Source organism: Pimephales promelas, chromosome 3 (genome assembly GCF_988280905.1).
Source record: "Pimephales promelas chromosome 3, fPimPro1.hap1.1, whole genome shotgun sequence".
NCBI classification, from domain to species: Eukaryota; Metazoa; Chordata; class Actinopteri; order Cypriniformes; family Leuciscidae; genus Pimephales; species Pimephales promelas.
Window position 1 is genome coordinate 18500299 of NC_142771.1, and position 23600 is coordinate 18523898.

Consider the following 23600-nt stretch of genomic DNA (forward strand, 5'->3'; position numbering starts at 1 on the left):
ATAGCCTAATTTGAATAAATCTAGGCTATAGCTACGTTAAAAGTATCCTGTAGGGGAGAGTTGTCACACTTTTTATTCCAGAAAATATTTCTGTTTTTGAAAGTCAAAGTTTGTTGAGGTACAAATCCTTTTTATAAATGTCTATTTTGCATCTAAATCTCTGTTTCCCCTGCTCAACCAGAGGAAAAAAAGTTTATTGAACAATTGTTGGTCTTTGTGACAACTTGCCCCGGTGAAAATCTGTCACAGCATTGTGGACTTGTCAACATAATTTAAAGGGTATTATTATTCTAAAAATGTAAAATGTAACACATATAAATATCAAATCATTGTTTTGGCCAACAAATATTGTAATTTAAGCAAGAATTAATAAAAAAAATTAATGTTAGATTAAATAAATGTCTTTTATCCTAATATGAACATTAAAAAAAATCAAGAATCATTACAAGTGATTGTTAAAGACAGTTCTACTTAACTTTCCATTTTGTCAATATAGCACCAAGCGGATCTTTAAGAGCTGTTTGTGCAAACTCTTTTGTGAACCTCCTTTTTTTCCTCAGCGACTTCCAATGAATATTAATGTGGGCTTGAAGCGTCTTTTCTCTCATGTGCACTGAGCAGCTCACAAACTCAGGTTGTTTAAATTCAGAAATGTAAAGAAAGCCTAAATACTTGAAACTTAAGCATTTGTCACTTTTTGTGGTTTGTAATCTGTATTCTAAAAAGTCATCAGAGGTTTCTTCTTCTGACATCAGAAGTTAATTTAGCTAGCCAGTGGACTCCAGCCTTTACTGAGACCCTTTGAAGAGAGACCTAAAGGTGAAGCCACATAATAAAACCATGTGTGAGTTCCCTGTTCCAGAGCCGAGAGAAACCTGGGATGACGTTTTAAAAAGCCTTGGATCCTTTTTATCCATGTTTTATTGCGAAGCAGTCTGCTGGAAAGGGCTCCGCTGACTAAGCTCTCCTTGTTGTGCTGATGGGAAACATTTAAATCAGTTAGTCAAAAACGTGATGTTTTTGCAAAGTCTTTTGATAGTCTTTTGAAAGTGCATTATCATATCCTTCCACAGATAATTTTTTTTGTTCGGTGTGCTTGATGTTTTTATGCACATATTAAGCATGTCACACATATTAGTGAGTTGTTTTTGAATTATTTATTTGTTCTGAAAACCCAGTGAGAGAGAATGTTATTCCTCATCTCTCTATAATCCATCTGTCTGTTCATCTTTCTATCTGTCTGTCTGTCCATCTATCTATCTGTCTGTCTCTCTGTCCATCTATCTGTCTGTCTGTTCATCTGTCTATCGCTCTGTCTGTCTGTCCATTTATCTGTCTCTATCTGTCCATCTATTAATAATTATTATCATTTATTACTGTTAGATTGGGAAGCACCTAATTACCGCAGCATGACTCATTTTCTCACATGATTATCGACATTCTACATCATTCTTAATTCCTCTAAAGTCTGTACTTTTTTAAAGTGCGATATTGTGAAGTTGAAATGAATCTGATGTTTCTTCTCAGCACTGCATAAAATAAGTTGTCAACTCACCCTTTAAACACAATCGCAGGATAGCAGGGCAGCTTCCTGTCACTTCTCTACTTTCATCATGACATTCAGGAAATTTGACACTGATTTTCACTTACGTCCGTCCTTGTGTAGGCTACATATAGAATTTTGTTATTGTGATCATATGTTTAAACAGTGTATCTTTAGAGTTGTGGGCTAAAGGGTTGAGTTTTGGTTGTGTGAATTGCATTGAGGCATCAGATGTTTGTTTCTGACATGCTGTAAAGCATCTACCAGAGCGTGAAATATTGTTATCCTGATGGGATTTTTTTTGCAGTGGCAACTGGCAAGGCACGCACATCCCTATCCTAATCAAGCTGACACCTAGAGCTGCGACCTCAGATTCGGGACAAAAACCTGGTGAGGGAAGGCCAGCCTTGACACTAATGCACACTGACTGCTAGAGATTTTAGAGCAACCATCTTTGCCTTTGGTAGGGTGTTGACCCTGCCCATTTTGCAGTTTTAAAAACAGCTGTATTTTTCCTCTTATAATAGTTTTTGGTTTATATTCAAATAAGCATTGGGGTGTTTTCTTTTAAATGTTTGGAAAAAAGTAGTTTTGCACTTCCCTTTTGTCTTGTGTTCATGATTGTGTCGGATACCGTCCAGTCGCCACAGTCATTGGCATTGTCAACTTTCAGTAGATTTTGTGAGATTCCCCTTAAGGGGTTTTACATCCTCCTCTCATGCAAAGTCGAGTGTTACCATGACAGCACTTGTTTGAGTGTTGCCCCGGATTGCCACTCTATGCTTTTATTTGGGACACAATCGCTGCATTGTCCTGCATGATGCTTTTATTAGATGCCATCGAAACTTGTATGACTTTATGCAGCTCCAGTGAAATCAAATCAGCCATGATATAATTAGCATTACAGTCAGGTTATGAAAGTATATCCAATACATTTTCTCTATAGGGGAATTGATTTTGAATAGTTGTTAATCGATGGTATATCAGCCCGCATTATTTCAATGCATTTTTATGAGTGAAATTCCTAGTGAAAAATTACAATCCCCATAATTCTTTAAAGTAATTACTTTAAACGATTACTTTACCATGATTACTTTTTTAATCAACACTTAAATGTGTGTAAGTTTCATAAAAAAAAGCTACATTTTGAGCAAATAGCTGAGAAAATTGTGTTTTTGTCAAAGACTACATCCAGATCAGAATCAGACCGATAATCCAAAAAACATAGATGGAGTAGATTGAGTCCATCAACACCATTAATGCTTGCACAGTCCTATAACTTGTCCTGGTCGAGTCAGGTCGACATTTCAATAAGTAATAGTTTTGATTTATATGCTGTTTAGTGTTGATGATCGCGTTATTTTACATATATATGCACATGCTTATGCTTTCGCTTGTTTCTGCTTCTTCTTCGCATGTTTTTTGATCAGGAGATGCTGTACTATTTTAGAAGATGTGTAATAGCGCCCTCTACCATATAACATCCAAAAATCCTGAAAAAATCCATTAATGTCAGGGAAGCATTGTCTCACAAATGAAAGAAAATTCTACCAGTAGTGGGGAGAGTTATCTGAGCGAGGAGTTTAACTCTTTCCCTGCCCGCCCGCCCACCAGCCAGCCAGCGGCAGCATTTTTGATCATTTTCATAAAACTTCCATGGCCCCCAGAATATTTTGTTCTATGAATCTTTTGTTTTTTATCAACGTGAATGTGGGTAGTTTTCTTAAAAAAAGCTACTTTTAAGAAAAGGCTGAGAAAATCAAGTTTTTGTCAAAGACTGTGTGATTCAGAATGACCATCAAGTCCATCAACACCCCTAAAGCTGCACAGTCTGAACCACAAGATCGACATTTCATTCGGTAACGTAAGGCAGTTTTGATGTGTATGCCGTTTGATGATCGCATTATTTTACATGCCCATATGCAATGCTGTTAGTAGAGTTTAACTTATTGAAATGGTTCCATTAACCACTATTAGAGAGTGATATGAAGTGAATTGAGTACTGTTTTGTGATTTTGCAAATCTAAAGAACCTGCTTTGGCTGAAAGGTGATGACGTCATGTGCTTTGACAGCAGATCTTTTATTGAAGGCTCTTTATAGCTGGGACTGTTTGTGGGCGGAAGGGTATAGAATAGCTTGGCAGGATTTTCTGGTTACATGGGCCGTCACATCTTTAAGGAGTGTGCGTCTGGCCATCAGCCCACCATGAACTCCCCTAGGCAGCTCTTCAAAGGTAGGAATTTCTTTGTTGACACCAGACACCCTCGTGCTTGGAGGAAACGGCAGATTTATCAGCAGCAGAGCCCCTGTAAACCTGACCTCTGTGGAGATCCTGCTTCAAATCATCACAATGTGTCTAGATGTTTTGATTGGTGGGCGTGAAAAGCTTAGGGAAAAATTGGAAATTACATCATCTACATTAAACCCTTTGCCCATAAAACACACTTTAGCCAGACATCTTCTTGCACAGCAGCTTGTTTATTATGTTAAATCTGTGTTTTGCTCAGTATTATTGTCTAATATGAGTTTAGTGATGTTTTGAAACAGTAATCTGGATTAGGCTTTAAAAAGGGTTTCTAATTTTGCTTGTAATCCTTTTTCGCCATTCAGTATTCTTAGCAGACTGTTACAGTTACTGTTTGGCAGCTCGTTCAGTGGAAATAAATAAAATGTAGTAAAAGAGGAATGGTTCAAACATGTTATTGTTGATGCACAACATATAAATAATCATGTTGTAGTTAATTATCTGTTGAAAGTCATTTTAAATCTCGCACTTGGCTCTCTAAATGTTAAAGCTACACTGTGTAGGATTTACTCCCATCTAGCGGTAAAATTGTATATGACCTACGGTGGACGTATTATTTCAAATCTACCGGCGGTCGCGAGTAATCTCCCTCTCGCATTTGTCACGGTGCCACTGAGTGTAAAAACGCGAACGGCGAAGCTTGAATTTCCATGGATGTCCCTCTTTGTCTAATGTATTTGTCATGATGGATGCACAACATGGCTTCCACCATTCGAGCGACTCGCTTGTATTTATTCTAAATGGCATATTATACACTTAGGAGAATACTTAATTAGTTGGTTGAAGTGATAACACATTAATGAGAACATATGATTTTCAAAGAACGAAGTGTTTTTTGCTAAACAATCATTTTAAAATATTACACAGTGTAGCTTTAGGCTGTGTGTCCACCAAAGCGTTTTTCCATGCACCTGGCGGACGTTTTCAATTGTTTTCAATGGGAGCACCGCGTTTTCTAAACGGCATGAGCGTAACGACGAGGCACTGAGCGTTTTTTTGCCGTCTAATCACAGTGGAGAAGGGGCGGGACTATACTACACTGACCAACTGTCACAACATTCTTTCTGTACAACGGCATCAGCTGGCAGAGCTAAACCGAAAAAATGGATGAAAAATACATTTTTAGTATGAAACAAATTATCTGCGAAATCAGTTACAAGTAAGCAATGCTGAGGATATTCTGTATCATAGCAACGAAAAGTCTCAATGGAAAAAACGCTGCGCTGACAAAACGCTGTCAAGCGCCCAAAGCTTGGCGTCTTCAGCGTTTTCAGCTGGCAAAAAAACGCTTTGGTGGACACACGGCCTTAAGCAAGTTTTTTGTTTTTATTCACGATAAGTTTCTGCTGAAGCTTTTTGATTCTTGATAAATTGTCTAAATCTTTTTTTCTTTTTTTAAGTGCTTACCATTGACAGATGAAGCAAGCAGTCTTGCGAATTTCAGGCTTGAGTCTGACAAACATTTCCTTGTGCAGAAGTCTATATAAATTCCCTGAGCAACAATGGGTTCATTAGAGCTGAGTCAACACATTTCTGCTGTGCTTTTCCTCTCCTGGGTTGTATCAACACCTTCAGAGACCTTAGAAGATATTTTTTCACTTCCAGCCAAATCTGGCACTCTGGATGACTGGTTTATTTTTGCAGTCCTTTAAATCTGTAAAGATGCCAGAGCGTACAAGCTAAATAACAAGTCAGACCTTGAGCTGTTTGATCTTACATAGTTTTTTTTTTTTTTTCTTGGATCCTAGTAGTGTTTTTTTTTTTTTTTTTTTCACATAACAACCACCATGTTGAAAATATCTGCAAAAGCTCCTGGTTTATAAGCATCTCCTGAGGAGACAGGGACCACGTGCATCTCGAAGTGTTATCATCACATGAAGAGTGGGTGTACTCTAATATTTGCATAGAACAAATAGGAGTATGTTTTCTGTTTGATGTTTTCTTTTTCTTTTCTTTTTTTTCCGTCTAGCTATTGCATAACGTTTTGTCCTGCTGAGCAGGACCTGAGTTACTGTTTTCTTGGACAAAGGACATCATCCAGCTGGGGCTTAGGGAAAGGGTGAGGCTTTTGGGAATGATTTATGAGATGTTCTTTATCCAGGACTCTCCAAACCATCTTAAAAAGATTTAGAGACCGTATCTGTCTATCTAGCTATCTGTCTGTCTGTATAGTGTCTATCCATCTGTCTGTCATTCATTTGTCTGTCTCTTTCTGTCAGAGGAGAGAGTTTGCTCTTTATAACACACACAATGACTGTTGAAAATGTAGTCGCCTTAAAGGGATACTCCTCTTTTTACAACAGTTGGGTTAAACAGTTGGGTTTTACCGTTTATTATTTAGAAGAATATCAATAACCATCTGGGGGAGTTGTAAAATGAGCCTACTTCCAAAAAAAGTGGAGTATCCCTTTAAATATTGCCTAATTTATAATTAATTTATAGTTAATTTATAATTAATAAAAAAAATTTGTATTACTTTATGTAAGGGTTAATGCCCGACGAGGTGTCCATTGTCAGGTTTTTATGGACGACGGCGAGGCGTGAACCGGCCAACGCGCAGCGGAGGCGTTATATATTTTGTTTAGTTGATTACTTACAATATCCCAAATGTTTCCAACTATTTGTAAATCGTGAGAAAATTGCGATTTTAACCAAGGAAATGAGGCGTGTGAGCAGGGGTGAGGAGTCGCCAGTCAATATTTTTATAGTAACCATGGTGACAGACGTTGACAACTGGGTCGGTTATGCCCATTATGCCTAGCAGGACGCTCACGCTGTTGTTGTATTGTTCAAACATTATGGACCATGGCAAGCAGACTTTGAGACAAAAAGAGGACTAAAACGAAGATAAACATCTTTCAAAATGCAAAGAGCTCCACGTCCGCGACTAACTTCGATTTCGAGACAAGTGTTGCATGTTACTTGAGCAATCAGGTGAGCAAATGTATATAAAACTAATCAATGTTATTTAGTTCAACTTGATGGAACGTTAGAAGATGATCTGTATGTTATTCTCTAAAGTTAATCTAGCTTAGTCTCATTCAGCCAACAAACAAACAACCTAACTAACATTCAACACACTCAAAAGCCGTTTATTGTGATAGTCTAACTGTTAGAGCAAGTGAAACCGCTGCGTTACCTCAAATTCCTCTAATAAACTGGCCTGTGTGAGTATTAATTCAGCACTTGTGTGTAGTTCGATAGAATGAAATTTTTATTTTGTTAAATTATTATTTTATATCCACGGGTCTCACGATGCGTGTGGCGCTGGTATACGTCATGTATACGTCATACGTCACAGTCATGTTAAAACATCAATGTATTCACTCATCCATAAAAGATCCATCAGCTGACGACAATATTCCGCTTAATGCGGAATATACGTCATTAATATACGCCTTTTTTATTGTAAGAAGTTAGCGCCACCTGGTGGCTAAAAATCGTGCATATTGTACCTTTAAGTGGTACTAGAAGACATTTCAACAGGGTGGAAATGTTGAAAATGTTTATTATCCAAAAGTGAGACTTTGCAAACTGCTGACAAATGTACATTAATGCTTTACTCCGAGTGCTGTGGTTTCCATGCAGTCTCATCACCCCTATAACAAAGACACAAAGCCTGCAGGGAAATGCTGATGGCCACTGTGTGAGTGAGTGGAAGAGATTTCGCTCCTTAATACAAGCAAATAATGAAGTGCTGTTTGTTTTAAAGAGACTATCACAGTGGACAGGACTAAACACGAAAAGAGTAAAAAATGTAGGGTTTGTTTTCACCTTCCACTCAAAGGCAGACAAATATTTATAAACTGTATGCCAGATTTTCAATAAAGTTGTTGTAAAATAAGTTTTTCTGTGAGTTCAGTTTTCCGCTGAGGCTGAGAACTTTTATGTCTCAGAAAGGTTTCCTGGATTATTTGCGCCTTGCGCTTCAACTCAAACAATAGACAGGAAATGGAATTGTGTGCAGGAAATCCTTGTGGCTGAGTGGAAGTGAAAATCCTTTAAATTTTGTTTATAAAGCTCTGTTAATGTTCCTCTGAGGAATCATGAATGTGTAATATAAAATATATATTAATGTAATAATATATTATGCATGTCGCTGTCTCTGATTCCTTTCAGTTAAAGGGTCTGAAGGTTTTATTTTAGAAATTGACAAAAAATATGACTTTGTGCATGTGTGTGTACAGTGAGTGCTTGCAGTCGATATTGTACTCATATTTTTTTTCCATGCATATTTTAACAATTCCAAACCACGATAGCTATAATTAATTTTATATATAATTATATAATTGATAGGTCTATATAATTAACACAAGCTGGAAGTGAAAAACTTATATTCAGATGGGCATAATTATTAAGCAGGTATTCTTTTACAGGTAACATCAAACTAAACAGTTATTATTATTATCTTAGAGAAGCACACATATGAAGCCGCTGCTCATAGAGCATGCAAGTTATTTTTGGTACTATTTTGGCATTTTCAGAGGTTGAATGGTCAAAAACACGTGTCAAAATATGTGTCAAAACGCCTGTCTTTGCAAGTATCTTTCTAAACAGTCGTTTATGTATTAAATGAAGTTAAACTGTTAAGAAAACAAACACATGTAACAGTATATTGGATCCGTGCTTTCACACTTAAAGTGACAGCAGCCTAATAAACCTGCTGCCATCTGTCATTAATGTTAATCAAAGAACAAAAGACAAATCAAATCTCTCACTGCTCTTGACTGAATCACTTTTGTAACTTTATATATTAATACATTTAATTTACACTGTGGAGACTATGTAGTGTTTTTTTTTTGCATTTTTGATTACTTTTTAAATACTACAATTTATGTAGTATTCCTGATTTCTTCACAAATGACGTTTACCAGGTAGGTCTTTTTCCTTTGTGTCCTCATTTTATAGTTTTTGTTCTACTTTTCTTCATTAAGGTTTTTTTTTTAGTCAGGCAATAAGCCTATTTTTGTGATATTGAAATTGGTGACGAAAATTAGAAAATTTTAAATGGTGTAAATTTTATATCAATCTTATTTAAAGCAAAAATAACTATATTGTGATATACATGGATATTGTCAAATAAAATGACTCATATCATGATATAAGATTTTTTAAGAAGATATAAGATCCCACCCCTAATCTGTGATGTGCAACTAGATCGACAGCCCATCAAAAACTCAACGGATCTTATTTTCTGAACCGAACTTGTATCCCCTCACCAGGAAATGCAGGGACCCATTTTTTCCCACAGTTAGCCTGCTGACATCTCAAAGTATCCATGGTAACATGCATCAATTGACCCATTTAGAATCAAAAGAATGAGACGTCCTGAAGGACACTGCAGCATGCACGCGTGAACAGAAAGCAAAGCAAACATTGGTATGCGGTTCAGGTTGGAAAACGTGACTTTTAAAGTAAAAAGTTGAGTTAATAAAAATATATTTGCTGAAAAAAAAATGGAAACTTAAACTATATTTTAATGTATTTACAATATTTTCAACTTCTTGAATCCAGAAGGAACCTTGTGTACCCAGATCTTCCAAAAAAAAACAGGGCAAAGACTTGCCATCTCCCTGGCCTGTTTACATGTCTCTAACTGGCTTGTAAAAATTCTATGGGTGAACCAGGTCATCCGTCTCGAACAGTAAGCACATGTCCAGGAACTAAACCAGACAGCATTGCTGCATTTGCCCAGTGTCAATCGAACATGGTGGCAGACAATCCGGCTCACTGAGTAGAGACTGCACTCCGTTCTGGTCTTCAATGTAAACAAACCAGAGTATTTCACGTGTCGTATCAGGACAGACACTTCTAAACATAGTCATGTCATTTGTTCAGGGGAGGTCACTAGGTCTAGAGGTTCTCTCTAAAAGGAAAACTCTTAGGTCAATAAGACGACAAAATTTTAGTATCATACACGGATGTGGTCTTGTGTGGATTTTGTTTGTGGTCCCACTTATTTACCACTTATCAATCAGTTAAAAAGGAAAAGATGGTTTGACTAACATGTAAAACTGGAAATCGTTGATTGGGGGACAGTGAGATTTGGAACAGACTGCACCTAGCTGGGTGTAAAAACGATAAAGATAACATATAACATATTTTTCCTCTACAAAAAAATTAAAAGAGTTCGGTACATTTTCGATTTAATGTTTATGCGTCAAAAGTGGAACGAAACAGTGCTACTCATTGGAACTACTCCACACGGCCCAGATAGCAAACTGACATTGAATCAACGTGGAAATATGACATCGAAACAACGTTGATCTGACATTGTTTTGCTCAACGAATTAACGTTGAACCAACGTCAGACGCGTCATTCTTTCAAAACTAACGGAAAATCAACTTGAAATCAACGCGTTGTTTCAACGTTATGAAAGCAAACCAATTTTCGATTTTCATTTAGCTTTGAAGAATGCCGCGTCTGACGTTGGTTCAACGTTAATTCGATGAGCAAAATCAACGTTGTTTCAATGTCATGGGAGACGTCGTTTCCACGTTGATTCAATGTCAGTTTGCTGTCTGGGGGACTACTCCTTTGTTTTTGAGGTATACTAGAATAGGTTTTCATGCTTGAATTTGTTTTTTAAACATAATTTTTCACATATTTTACATTGTTGCAGCACCTATCTTCACATTTTCTCAGTAGCACTGTTTTGTTACTATATATAAAGCTTCGAGTGTGTTTCGGAATTGTCACACCCCTTATCATAACCGCGAGTTTCAGCACACTAACACAACTTAACCAGGCCTCATCCCCCTTTTTTATTTTAAGTGAGGAATATTGTGAAACTCAAGACTGCAATCAAGGTGTTACTGGGAGTTTAAAAACAGTGCTTGCTGATACAGAGAATAACTCCCTTTTGAGGGACTTTGTGCTTTGTAATGTAGCAAACTCCTTATTAACAGCAACATTACACACTAAAGAAAGTTGGAAAAAACATGTCCACTTTTAAAAAGCCTTTAATTCTTTTTTTCACAGAGGTGCTGATTAAAGTCCAGGTCTTCGATAACAGCGACCTGTCACCCCTAAAGGAATCCACAGTTCGGGTGTGTGGAAACCAGAGCATCTTAGCATCCAGTCTTGCTGGAGGAGATGGGATTGTCACACTTACATTCCTGTACCGGCCAGGAACGTGGGTCATCGTCACAGCGTCAAAGCATGGATTTGTCACAAACTCAGCACCCTGGCATGCCAGCCGCATCCCGCGTGAGTACTTCCTGTACTATTGGAAGACTGAACTATTTTCTACATTATGTTGGGGGAAGCCTGCAGATTATTATTAGAAACCAGTTTCATTCTGAAATGCACGCGTATTAACTGGGCTTCCTGTCAAAACTGTTAAAGCAAGACCTGTTAGTGTATATGGGCTTCTCTGGAAAAATATGAATCCCTTATTAAAAATGAGGGATATAGTTGAAGCATTTGACTGTAGATTAAATGGTTCCTGGCTTCTATAGAAAAAAACGATTCTCAGATGCATTTAGGATTCTTTCTTCAACAATTCTGAATCGATTATGAAGTTTCGTTTTTTAAACTACAGAATGCACTTGCAGCTCAAATTGAAGCTCTGAAATGAATGTAAACACAGTCATTTATGTTGTAGGGGATTAGACAGAGCAGTACATTAGTGTGAATGTGGCCGATTAGATTGTATGTTTTGAAGCTATAGTATAGCCAATACAGTTAGCTGAAAATTCTTAACATACAATTGTAGAAAAAAAAGAAGTATTGATTAATGTTTACCATTGTGCTGCAGCCCTCTGAATCGTAATCGAATCTGAATCGAGTGCAACTGTTAACATGGTGTCATTTTTTCTCATGGCCTCAGTGAACTTTTCGAATCTGACGAGTGATTTGCGATCTGTTGGCTTCGTCCTATTATTTAGATTAACCATCTAGATCTATAATCCAGATGGAGCTTTGCACACAAATGGACAGGAATGTTAAACAACACTCACTTGGGTGTGGAGCGTGCCGGCCCGCGTTGTGATACCTAGCAGCTGCTCGGAGTCGGGCCCCAGAAGGCCGTGTCCTCTTTTGACTCTCTCACTCTAAGATTGGCTTAATTCTGTTTGCACAACAGCATGCTTTCCTCCACCCCTCTCTTTCCACCCAAACCCCACCTAGTTATGCGGTCAGACCTCAGGGAGGGGGAGGCAGTGAAATCGTGTATTTCAGCATAAAGCTGTCTGTACGAGCAGCTGGAAGCCACTTAGCCAGAGGGGTTACAGATATGGAGACAGCCAGCAAATGTGGCTCCATGTTGTGCCAGACCTGCCTGGCTAGTGAATGAAGGCATATTTAGGATTACATTAGCCTCTTGGGGGGGAATTGCACACATTCCCATTGAGTCACACCAAATTAGGAGATGCTTCAAAAATCATGGCGTAGTAGATCAGGGGTGTCCAATCCTGGTCCTGGATGGTCTCTGGCCTGCCCAACCCCAATCAAACACACCTGCACAAGCTGATAATGGTCTTACTAGGCATAATAGACACTTCCAGACAGGTGTGTTGAGGCAAGTTGGAGCTAAACTCTGCAGGACAGTGACCCCCTCAGGAGCAGGTCTGGACACCCCTGGTGTAGATGAAATGAAGTTGCGGAAGAAAGGAAGTAAATGGATTGTGAATTGTGAGGACACAGTCCCTTTTGCCATTAGACAAAGTTTAAACTCTACAGATCAATTTACAGGAATCAATTAGAGATTAAGATACTATGCCCAAAGTCTGAGTGATATTAGAAATGTAAGATATATTCATTGTATTGATGGCAAGACCAATCAACTGTACAAAATGAAAAAAGTCAAAAAGTTGGTAAGTAGAGTTTGGTATTGATAGATATTTTCCCACAAGCTCTCGATTAATTAAAAATGTTGAAATGAGATTTATTTGGGGCATTTTGTTATGCAGGCCAGAAGGACAACTCATTTCCCGCCACTTTTGTCAGTCAAGTCGCCTTTATTTATACAGCGCTTTATACAATACAAATTGTTTCAAAGCAGGTTTATAGTAAAATAACGATCCAATGATGCAAACAGAATTAAATTCTGCTTTAAAGCAGCTATAGACAATATTAAACAGTCATTATTCTGTTGAATTATTTGAATGTTGATTCAGTTCAGTTCAAAAACTGTGGAAGTCCATCGGTTATGCAGTAATGTCTATAAAGCAGCACTGAAGAAAACGGTGATATCATCATCCAGCTCAGTTCGGTTATCTTCCAGTAGTGTTAGCGCAGTCAGTTAATAATATTACAGAATATTAAGTGTCCACAACCAAGCAAGCCAAAAGGCGACAGTTACAAAGGAACCCATGCTCCATCGGTGACAATATCGGGGGGGAAAAAGCCTTCCAGTCTTCCAGGGCCAGTTCTCTTTTGGTCAGACGAATGAACATGGTGTGGTTTAATTTCCGGCTGCATCACAAGTCAGATTGTGGATTGATTTCATCCAGTTCGTTCTGCTTGAAGATTGGGATACATTATGCCAACATTTGGGGAGTTAAAGCTGGTCATTTTGTCTGTGTATATAAAGAAATAATTATATTATTAATAAAATGTATATTATGGTATATCAAATATTTAAAAAAGTGTTATAACATTAATGTATATATCATTCAGTCCCTGTTCATTGCATCTGCATGTGGCCTGCTATCAGCCAATTCCTGTGATGGTTATAATTGTACTAATAGTTAAAATTATTTTAATTGGCAGATTCATGTTTTAATCTGGATGGTTGATGAATTCCATGACTAGCAGTGTGAAAATGATTTGATGCCAGCCATTTGAATGATAATAATGCATTGGTCTGTACACCAACTTCAATCTGTTTGGTACCAAAACATCTGCCCCCTTATTCCTCCTCCATTTCGTCTCTTAGCCATGCTGAAAAAGAGTTTCTAAAAAAAATCTACAGTGTCATGGAGTTTTAACTGTCCCTGCAGCACTTTGATAATCTGTGTGAGTCACGCAAACTCGGGAGAGAGAGTCATTCTCGTGGAGTGATGAGGCAGTTGCTTGCGGCTCAGATTAAATCAATTCAAGTCGGGATTCTCGGGAACACTTGACTTGTTCTTTCCTCCAGTGGCCTATCTCTCTTAGTCCATTTTGGTTTAACTGAATAATTCTATTTTATTGGTTTTAAAGAGCCTATGATATCACATTTGGGGTTTGTGTCTTTCAATTCATGCTAATATTAACTTGAGTGCTGAGAATAGGCGCGCTCAACTCCCAAACCGTTTATGGGTGCGAGTAATAAAGTAATTAAATAATGATGAAAATCCGAACTCTCTAGTTATATCTCATATATTAATTAAAACCACGTCCACACAGACGCATGGCTTAGGCTGACACACATCTGTGTGGACAAGGTTTTAATGAATATATGAGATATAACAAGAGAATAATAGCTTGAGGCCATCTCCAGCGACCCCAGAGCATTTAAAGGAACAGTTCACTATTAAATTATCTATTAAACAAGGGTTCACACTGACACCAATTAAGGTCAATTGTATAATTGCTTGATATTAAAATTCCATATTCTTCTGTCTTTAAATATATTGAAGTAAAACTGACACCCAAAATATTTTGATTTCAATGCTACAAGTCAATTTAGACACCACAACATTATTAAATATGAAAAACGAAATTTATTTTGAGATCTGTCAAAGATAAAATTAATAAATTAAATATAAAATAAGATTGAAGATAAAGTGAACGCCCGGTAGAAGACTCTCTCATGGCCGATAACAGATATTGTACTTATACCTTCTGCATCTCTATACATTATTAGGTGTATGAATGTGTTATGTGTCGTCACACTGCTTCAGAAGGTAACTATGGTTATAAATGATGTAAAATGAAACCAGTCAATGCCCATGCATTACCCTCCCTCACTTCATACAGACTTTTATTTTAGCTTCTAGCTAATGCATTGTATTGTTGTCGTTCCCTTTATTTTATTCACACACCTACAAGCAGAGAATATTAAAAAGAGAAGAGCCCCTACTGTTCAGGGCATCTGTGCTGTGTGTGCATTCATTTATGCATAACTGCATGGGAGTAAATGTGCATGAATCGTCTGTGTCATGTTTCCTACAGTCTGTTCCTGCAAGTGACAAGCTTTCTTGATCTCAGGGAAATCTAAATACATTCTACTGACACTTAAAGGGTTAGTTCACCCAAAAATGAAAATTCTGTCAGTATTTACTCACCCTCATGTTGTTTCAACCCCGTAAGACCTTCGTTCATCTTCGGAACACAAATTAAGATATTTAAGATATTAAGATCGCTCCTGCATACAGTCCATAGGCTTCTTGAGGGACTGGCTCTTGCTGTCCCCGAAAAGTCATTAAAGACATCGTTAAAATAGTCCAAGTGACTACAGTGGCTCAATCTTAAGTTTATCAAACGACGAGAACACTTGTGCGCAAAAAAACAACAAAAATAACGACTTTATTTCAACTATTCACTTCCTTCTCCATGAGCCTGTAAGTCAGTTAACGTAGTGTGATTGCGTAGAGCTACGTCACACGTAGGCTCACTATTGGCCGACGCTGGTCATGTGTGTGTGATGCGTGTGACGTACAATAACAGAAGCTTACGCTATTAAACTAGTAACCTGACTCGCGCAGAGGGTGAAATAAACGAATAATTGAAATAAAGTCGTTATTTTTGTTGTTTTTTTGCGCACAAAAGTGTTCTCGTCGTTTGATAAACTTAAGATTGAGCCCCTGTAGTCACTTGGACTATTTTAAGGATGTCTTTAATGTTTTTTCGGGGACAGCAAGAGCCAGTACCTCAAGAAGCCTATGGACTGTATGCAGGAGCGATCTTAATATCTTAAATATCTTAATTTGTGTTCCGAAGATGAACGAAGGTCTTACGGGGTTGGAACAACATGAGGGTGAGTAAATACTGACAGAATTTTCATTTTTGGGTGAACTAACCCTTTAATGTCTTTTGGTGGCCTGCTACAGTACATTCTCCATATAGAAACTGATCAAACTTGTTTAGTTTTTTTGCTAATAATCCTGAGAGCATTTATTACATTGAAGAGCTTGAATAAAATCATGTTTTTATTACATAAACACAGGAAAACATTGAGCTCAGGGTAGTCAGGGGGACATTACAATGTGCCGTAGCAGATGGGAAAGAGACACGGAGGATTTCTACTCCCAGCATGCAGCAGTCTTCTGGAGTACTGCCAGCATATGTCCTCCTGCCCGTAGAGGAGCACTCAGTACATTTCAGATTAGCTGACAAAGATAGATTACTCTAAAAGACTTTTAAATTAAGAAATATTTAATGTTGGCATGCCAATGGGTAACATTTATTTTATACTTCTCATACTTCACATAATATGTCACAGGCTCTGGTTTTTATCTTTAGGAGTCTGTCCTCTGGACAAAATATGGATCCAAAACTAAGATCCACTGAACGGCAACAGAGCTGAAGTGTTTGACAGGAAGACTAATAGCTGCAGGCAGGGCTATCTCAGATTTTGTCAGGTTTTACACGGTGTCTGTCATCAAAGGCTTATTTGAAGCGAGTAATAAACTGACTGTGCTGAGTCATGTCTTACACCTGTGAGGAATCAGCTACATCTGGTGAACTACTGTATATTACAGGAAAAACAACATCCTTGTGCTCTCCAGGGTAAATGATTCCTGAAAATGAGACAGTGGGAGATTAACTGATTTGTATGGACATGTGGATGGACGGATAGCATACAAATAGCTAACGAAAGGCTAAGTACAATTCAGAAGTTTGTCATGCTAAGCTAATGCAACATGAAGTAGAATGAACTTTCTCTTGAGACATGCATATGGACCATCTAAGGTATATTAATTACATCTATACGTCAATACACTACCGTATGACTAATTTATTGTTATGTATATAAATTATGAACATTGTATGTATAATTGAGTGGAATCCACTCCATTAAGCGGCAACTGTTGTGATACCTTTTTCAAGATTCTTTGATTAATATAATATTTAAAAGAACAGTATTTATTTGAAATAGAAAACTTTTGTGACATTATAAATGTGTTTACTTTTTACTTATTTTTACAATTTAATGCATTCTTGCTGAACAAAAGTATTAATATTTTTTTTAACCCCACACTTTTGAACAGTAGTGTACTTATCCCTCCGTTTCTCTCTCTCTCTCACTTCTGTTTCAGTATACGCCTCCATAAGTCTATATTTACTTCCCCAGAGACCGGCCACTCTCCTGCTATATGACGATGTTGTGCATTTACTGTTGGGTTCTCCAGGTGAGTTCTGTTTTTTGCTTAGTTTTTTTCCTTAATGAGATAGTTTGACCTAAAAATGGAAATTCTTGTCGTTTGCTCACCTTTATGTCACTCCAAAGCTTTATGAATTTCTTTCTTCTGTGAAACATACAAGAATATATTTAGAAAAATATCCCACTGTTTTATTATTATTACAGTGGAAGTCAATAGGCTCCAATGTTGATTGGTTCTAAACATTTTGCACTATATCTTTTGTGTTCAGCAGAAGAAAGAAAGGGTAAGTAAATGGTGAAAAAGTAAACATTTTAGGGTAAACTCTTTAATCTCTTTAATCATAGCCTTTAAGAATCAACTCTATTTAATAAATTCACCACAGTTTTTCTATTTATAGTAGCCTACTATAAAAAGGTAATTACTAGGGAGAAAAAGGCATCCCAGTTTGGACTTAAACCTGTACTGCCCACTTGAGCACCACAGTTTTCCTGTGGGTAGTGATATGAGGTTCCTGTTCTTGTCATGGTTAGGAATCTGAGATCCAAAAGCAGCACCATTGATTCACACACACACATCCTGCAGTGTTTACATGTGCAGATGTGTTGAACTGCTGAGTTGGTCGTTTAAATAATCAGACTAACACTGTAGTCTCGTATCTCAAGAGCTGCCAATAAGCATATCCAATTTAACTGAGACTGGATGCAGTGTCTACAAGCTATTTCACCACGTTCCATGCTCAATAAACGTCCACTAAGATTTACAAACATGATCAAATGACACATTTGCTTTGGCAGGTGGTTGTTTCTTCTGGAAACATAAGGAAGATTTAGAGAAACTGTTGCCTGGGTGGCTTGTTTGTTTTGCAGTGCTAGTCAGGTGTTTAATGAGGAGTGCAATGGCTCAAATTATGGTTGTGGTTTGGGAAAGTGACTTTTAGTTGAAAGAATTCTGGATGGGAATTGATTTTACCCAATGGACTACTAAGCATGATGAAATGTGCTTCATATCCTCATTCTTTTACTGTGTACTGTATGTGTGTGTAGACATCCTGACACATCTCTTTCTGGCTGATTCTTATCAACTTAATGAGCTCGATCTCTCTGTCTGTGCATAAAGGGACTGTGTAGCTGCGTGTGTGGGGTGATGTGATCCGTGATTATAGTTACATGCACTCAAATATTGCAGTGTCCTCCCATTCCCTCTTCTGCTGACAAGCCAACAGCTTGCTCTCGTTCCCTTTTCACATTTAGTAAAAGAGGCTCTCGCTGTAGAATACCATCAGTGTCTCCAAGCTCTTCCAGAGATAAATGGGCAACTTGTTGGGCTCAGCACAGAAAAAAAGGCTTTGCTGTCTGATTTAGACATTTTAGAGTGTAAAGTCCTTGAGTAATCATTCATTATTGTACCAAAGTATTATTTGTGTGCCTGACTTGAGAAAACGTTCACACCAAGAGCGATAAATATAAAGATTACTATAGTGATAACTATAATAGCGTCCATACCAGTCCACTATAACAACCTGTTGTTATTATAAGTGTGCACTGCAGTTTTGGAATTTCAACAGTTTACGATCAGTCTATAAAGCAACTATATTCGAATGTAAAACAACTGTAAACGTGTTATTTTATTATTAATTATGTACTATTACAGTTCATCCAGCCTCAGATAATAACATGGTGCTTTCTGAGGGAAGTAGAGGGAGATCAGGACTCACATTGGCGTGTTTTTTTTTTTTTTTTTTCATGCCTCAAAACCCATTACCATGGCAACTTTGGCAGTGCTAGTAGAATGTGCTTTTGGAAGGAGGAGGGGTTATTAAAGTGTTGCATATCGGTCTCTGTTATGTGGGAGGAATGTGTCATGTAAAACCTGATCTGAAATCTGCTAGTCTATCAATTAGGTTCTGCTGCTGTCTGACCACTAAATTTCTGTTATAAAGAGCTTGTTAATGTCCCCTGAATCTAGAGAACGAATTCATAATGCACAATATAATGCTTTTATTGTTTTGCTCAAACATGCACCTCTAGTGAGTCAGGTTATGTTTTCTGTGAGCATTTTTTATGAAAAGTGAGTCAAGCGAATGTACGGACTGAAACCATAGCGTGAGCCATAGCGTGGGTGGATTTCTGTGTTCACAGCATACCAGCCTGAAAAGAAGTCACTCAATTGATTTGGGCTTGAGGGTTTGTTTAGAAAAAAACATGCTAATATAAATGGTGAATCTGAATGTTTGGAAAGCCATTGTTGTATATCATTGTTGTGTTTGTATATGTGAATATCTTTAGGTGCATTTCACAACAGGAATGAATTACATGTACAATATGCAACCCCATTTTATTAGGGGCCAAGCACTGAAGGTGCGGAGGGACCAATTGTATCTGTTCCCGTTCTTCTTATTATTATTCTTCTTCCGTTGACTGGGCGTCTATGCCAGGCTTGCCAAAAGTTGAGGGAAGTTCTGTGTAGTGATTCATGTATGGTATATCTATTTGGTGAGCTCACTCCTTGAGGTGTATTCATTTTTCACAATCTAGCTTTCTGTCTGACTTAAAAATGATGAGTGGCAGTGAACACTCCCCTCTGAACCAGAAAGATTTTGGCCAATTGGTAGCACTTCGAAATAGGCCCAATTGCCCAACTAAAAGAGAATAAAGGAAACCTGGAAAATGTGAAAATATGTGACACATATGTATTTATTTTATATTTTTTATTTGGTTATGTTCATTCTGTTCATGAAGCCAACTGACATTTGTGAGGTTTATCACTAACCGTCTCTCTGACAGTAGACGACCCCATAGAGGAGGCCAACCACATGATACTGCACATGAAGGGGATTCTCAAAGCAATTCATAATGCCCAAGCTCCTTAGGAGGCTTGCCGATTGGCAATTCATCAGTCCCAGATAGACTGTTCCGTTCTTTTACTGCATAATCATTGGTTTTCAATGTCAGGTTTACAGGGGATCAACCCATCTGCAGCCCAATCCTTGTGCAATCCTAGCAGAATTGGAAGCTTTGTTGGCCAGACACTGTTGCACCCTTCCTTATCATGTAAGATGCAAATCGCTACTAGTGCCATGATTATGCAGTTAGGCTTAGGGTCAGAAACCTAAAGTTAGACTGTGAGTAGGCTCATATTAGCCTTACCATTTAAAGCCTAAGGGAATCTCACACTTGTCTTAAATGCTGGTATACATGTTTGTTTCTGTTGCTCAAGATAGATGGTTAGAGAAATGGTTAAGGGTTTAATTTTAGAGATTCCTTTGGATGATTTGCACTGTATTAGTTTCTAAGTCAATAAATAACTTTACTAAAACAGTTACCAACAAAGAGGGAATATCGAGGCCTGCCAGCTTTAAACGGTCCCCAAGCACTGCCACTGCAGCCACGCTATCCTGAATGTCAGGGCCGATCAGTGATCAGCTAACCAAGCACTAATCAGAGCAGACAGCCTACAGTGAGAGATACACGCTTGTATTTTTAGGCCTTTCTATTTGCCTCTCGCAGACTAAGCAAGCCAAGTGGGGGAGGGGAAGGGATTACAACAGTTTGGATTCTGAACGCTTGATTCTTATTGTAAAATGTTTCAGGAAACTCTGAAGAACTCTATAGTTCTGGGAAACATTTTTTTATAATCTTGTGGTATTTTAGCAATTACTTGGAATTAATTGCTAACTGACTGGCAAAAGAGGACTGGTCATAGCAGAGCGGTTGAATCACTTGCTCATTATAACAGCAACTCTGGTTAAAGGAAGTGGTTACTGAATCCTATAAAACTGCATTCACAAGTGAATGCAGGAAACAACAATCCCAAAAGCATTATTAGGGTTGGGAACCAACAACGTGAAATAATGTGAGAAATAGTTATGACTCGGTTCTTTATCAAAAACAGAATCTATAAATTCGTTCACTATAGACTATACCTATACATTTAAAAAGAACAAGTCTTTATCTCTGTTGTCTAGGATCCCGGAGACAGCCATGGGTACAGATTCAGAGGAGAGCCATCAGACCACTACTAAACACCTCCCAAATCACACTCTCTGCATTGCTCACCTCTTCCCGCAGTCAATATGAGCTTGGGGGCTTCCCCTACCCCCTCGCCTTGGAAAATAACTCAACAGGTGAGTTTATCCAAACACCTCTTCAAAGAGATATGTTTCTGTGGAGTTACCCATCTCTCTGGCCATTACTATTAACCCCCCACCCATGGAGTGAATGGAGTGTAATCCATTTTCTGCTATTACTTCTGATTCAGGAACCAACAGTAGCTGGGTGGAGCTAACTGCACTAGCTGCAATGTGTGCTCAGCTCACTGGGCCCAACGGCACTGAGGTCCAGGTGTCAGAAGCCATTCACATCTCTATCCCTCTTCCTTCTGACTCTCCACTCAAAACTGCCACCAGTGTCCCAGTCTGGAGGTTCGAGGAAAGAACAGGTAAACAGCATGTAACAAAATTTGGGTACATTTGCACACTGGTATGTGGACAAGTTTATCCAAGTGTATATGAATCAAACTAACAACTTTGTTGCCAATGTAATTAGGAGGGTGATTACGGACGCCCACTTTAGGGGGCACCATGTTCTTTTGATGCACCCCTTTTTGCTAATGCAGATTCTATGGTGGTTTAGTTTATCTCTAATCATAATTAAACAAATTTACCAGCTAAACAATGTCTTCAGGATTTCAAGAAACGTCCAGACAAGTGTGTTGGGGCAGCTTGGCGCTAAACTCTGTATGACATCGACTTTTCTGAGGCAGGATTAGAAACCCTTGTCATAGTACATGCAAAATTAAGCCTCCAGGAAGACCACAAGGACTTAAGGCCGCATTTGGAAGAGGGGGTCGTAAATTGTTAATAAGTGTACAAGAAGCAGAGAAAAGGTAAGAAAGTATGATAAAGGGGAGATGGAGAAAGACTGTTTAACTTTCCAAATTTAGTCATTTAAGCGGGTTCAGATAAAGTGAAGTGAATGTGCAGTACTAATTAAAGAAAGCTGTCCAGTCTTCTAACATTGGAGAGATAATAGCCTGCCAATTCATAAAGCAGAAATCATCTCCAGACATTGACCCTGTCATGACACAGCTCCCAAAACAGGATGTGATTTAGTACCTGGCAAGCTCTGCAGAATTCCCTAGATCCTTCACTGGTGCCCGCTTAATAAAGAGAACAGCTCTGGTGGAAAAATCAATACAACTAAAAGAGGGTATCGGCCCACTTTCTGGCTGTACATTTAGGTCTTAATTTCCCTTATATTGCTCTTGATATAGTTTCACATGTCATTCCAGGTTATCTGTTATTTTTTTGTTACATTTATTTTCAGTTCTTCTCCCTAATGTCTGGACTGCTTATTATGATCTATCCTAAAGTGTGTTAAAAGATTCATTGAGCCTCTTAGCTCCACTGAGAAATCTCAAATGATTTTAAACTAAGCAGCTTAGTCTATGGCAACCTAATCGCAGCTCCCCCTTTTACCCACCCATTTCAGTATTCAGTCCCTTTCCCATGTGTGGTTACATGTATGTCATTCTCAGCTTGTTTTCCTGAACTGGTATTGGTGGGTCATATAAGTACAGTAATTAAAGATGACCCACAATGCATTTAAGAGATACAATAAGAGGTCCCCATTCAATTCACAATGCAATAAGACAGTCCGTTGGCCTGGAAAAGCCTCTTTTGACTCTTGCCCTGACAGATAAGTCTGTTGAAAGGATGTTCTGGAGTATTACCCCCTACAGTACAGGACTTTTTTTGTTAATATTGGAATCTGTTAAGGATCATGTGACACTGAAGACTTGAGTACTGATGCTTAAAATTCAGCTTTACCATCACAAGAATAAGTTACATATTCACACAGATAACAGTAATGTTGTGTTATATAATCTAATATATGTTTGAATATATTTTCAAATCCAATTTATTCCTGTGTTGGTAAAGCTGAATTTTCAGCATTACTCCAGTCTTCAGTGTCACATGATCCTTCAGAAATCATTCTAATATACTACGCCAAATTATTATTGGCGATAAGTCATTAATAATCCTAATTCAGTTATTTTAAATTCTAATAATATTTCACAATATTACTTTACAGTATTTTGTTTTTATTTGAATGTTTAATGTAGCCTTGGTGAGCATGAGACATTTTTCAAAAACATTATAAAATTGTACCGACCTCAAAGTTTTGAAAGGTAGTGTATGAATCATGTATTCATAATTTAGTAATCATATATATATTATTGTGATTCCTTCTTGTCTAGATATTTTTCAGACATGATTGATAAGGTAGACAAGCACTTGATTTAGAGCCAAGGAAAGAAAAATGTAGCAAGGATATGGAAAAGTCTATCAATTCAGGGGGGAAAAAAACAGAATATTTAGTGTGTGGGGGTGGTCAGAAAACTGCGTTCCAGAGAAGAGTCAGTTCTGCAGAACATGATCCTGTATTCTTGAGTGTGGGCAGATAAAATCTTTCTGTAAGTGTGTCTTTGACCATGTG

General features: G+C 37.9%; 1 protein-coding gene across 1 annotated transcript in view; it reads left to right on the forward strand.

Moving 5' to 3' along the window:
* Positions 1–23600, forward strand: part of fam171a2a (family with sequence similarity 171 member A2a) — a 29605-nt gene that overhangs the window by 793 nt on the left and 5212 nt on the right. Inside the window, exons 2-5 of the mRNA XM_039685662.2 lie at positions 10832–11059; positions 17038–17130; positions 21068–21226; positions 21361–21540. Coding sequence (XP_039541596.2) covers positions 10832–11059; positions 17038–17130; positions 21068–21226; positions 21361–21540 — 660 coding nt within the window. The remainder of the gene's footprint in view (positions 1–10831; positions 11060–17037; positions 17131–21067; positions 21227–21360; positions 21541–23600) is intronic.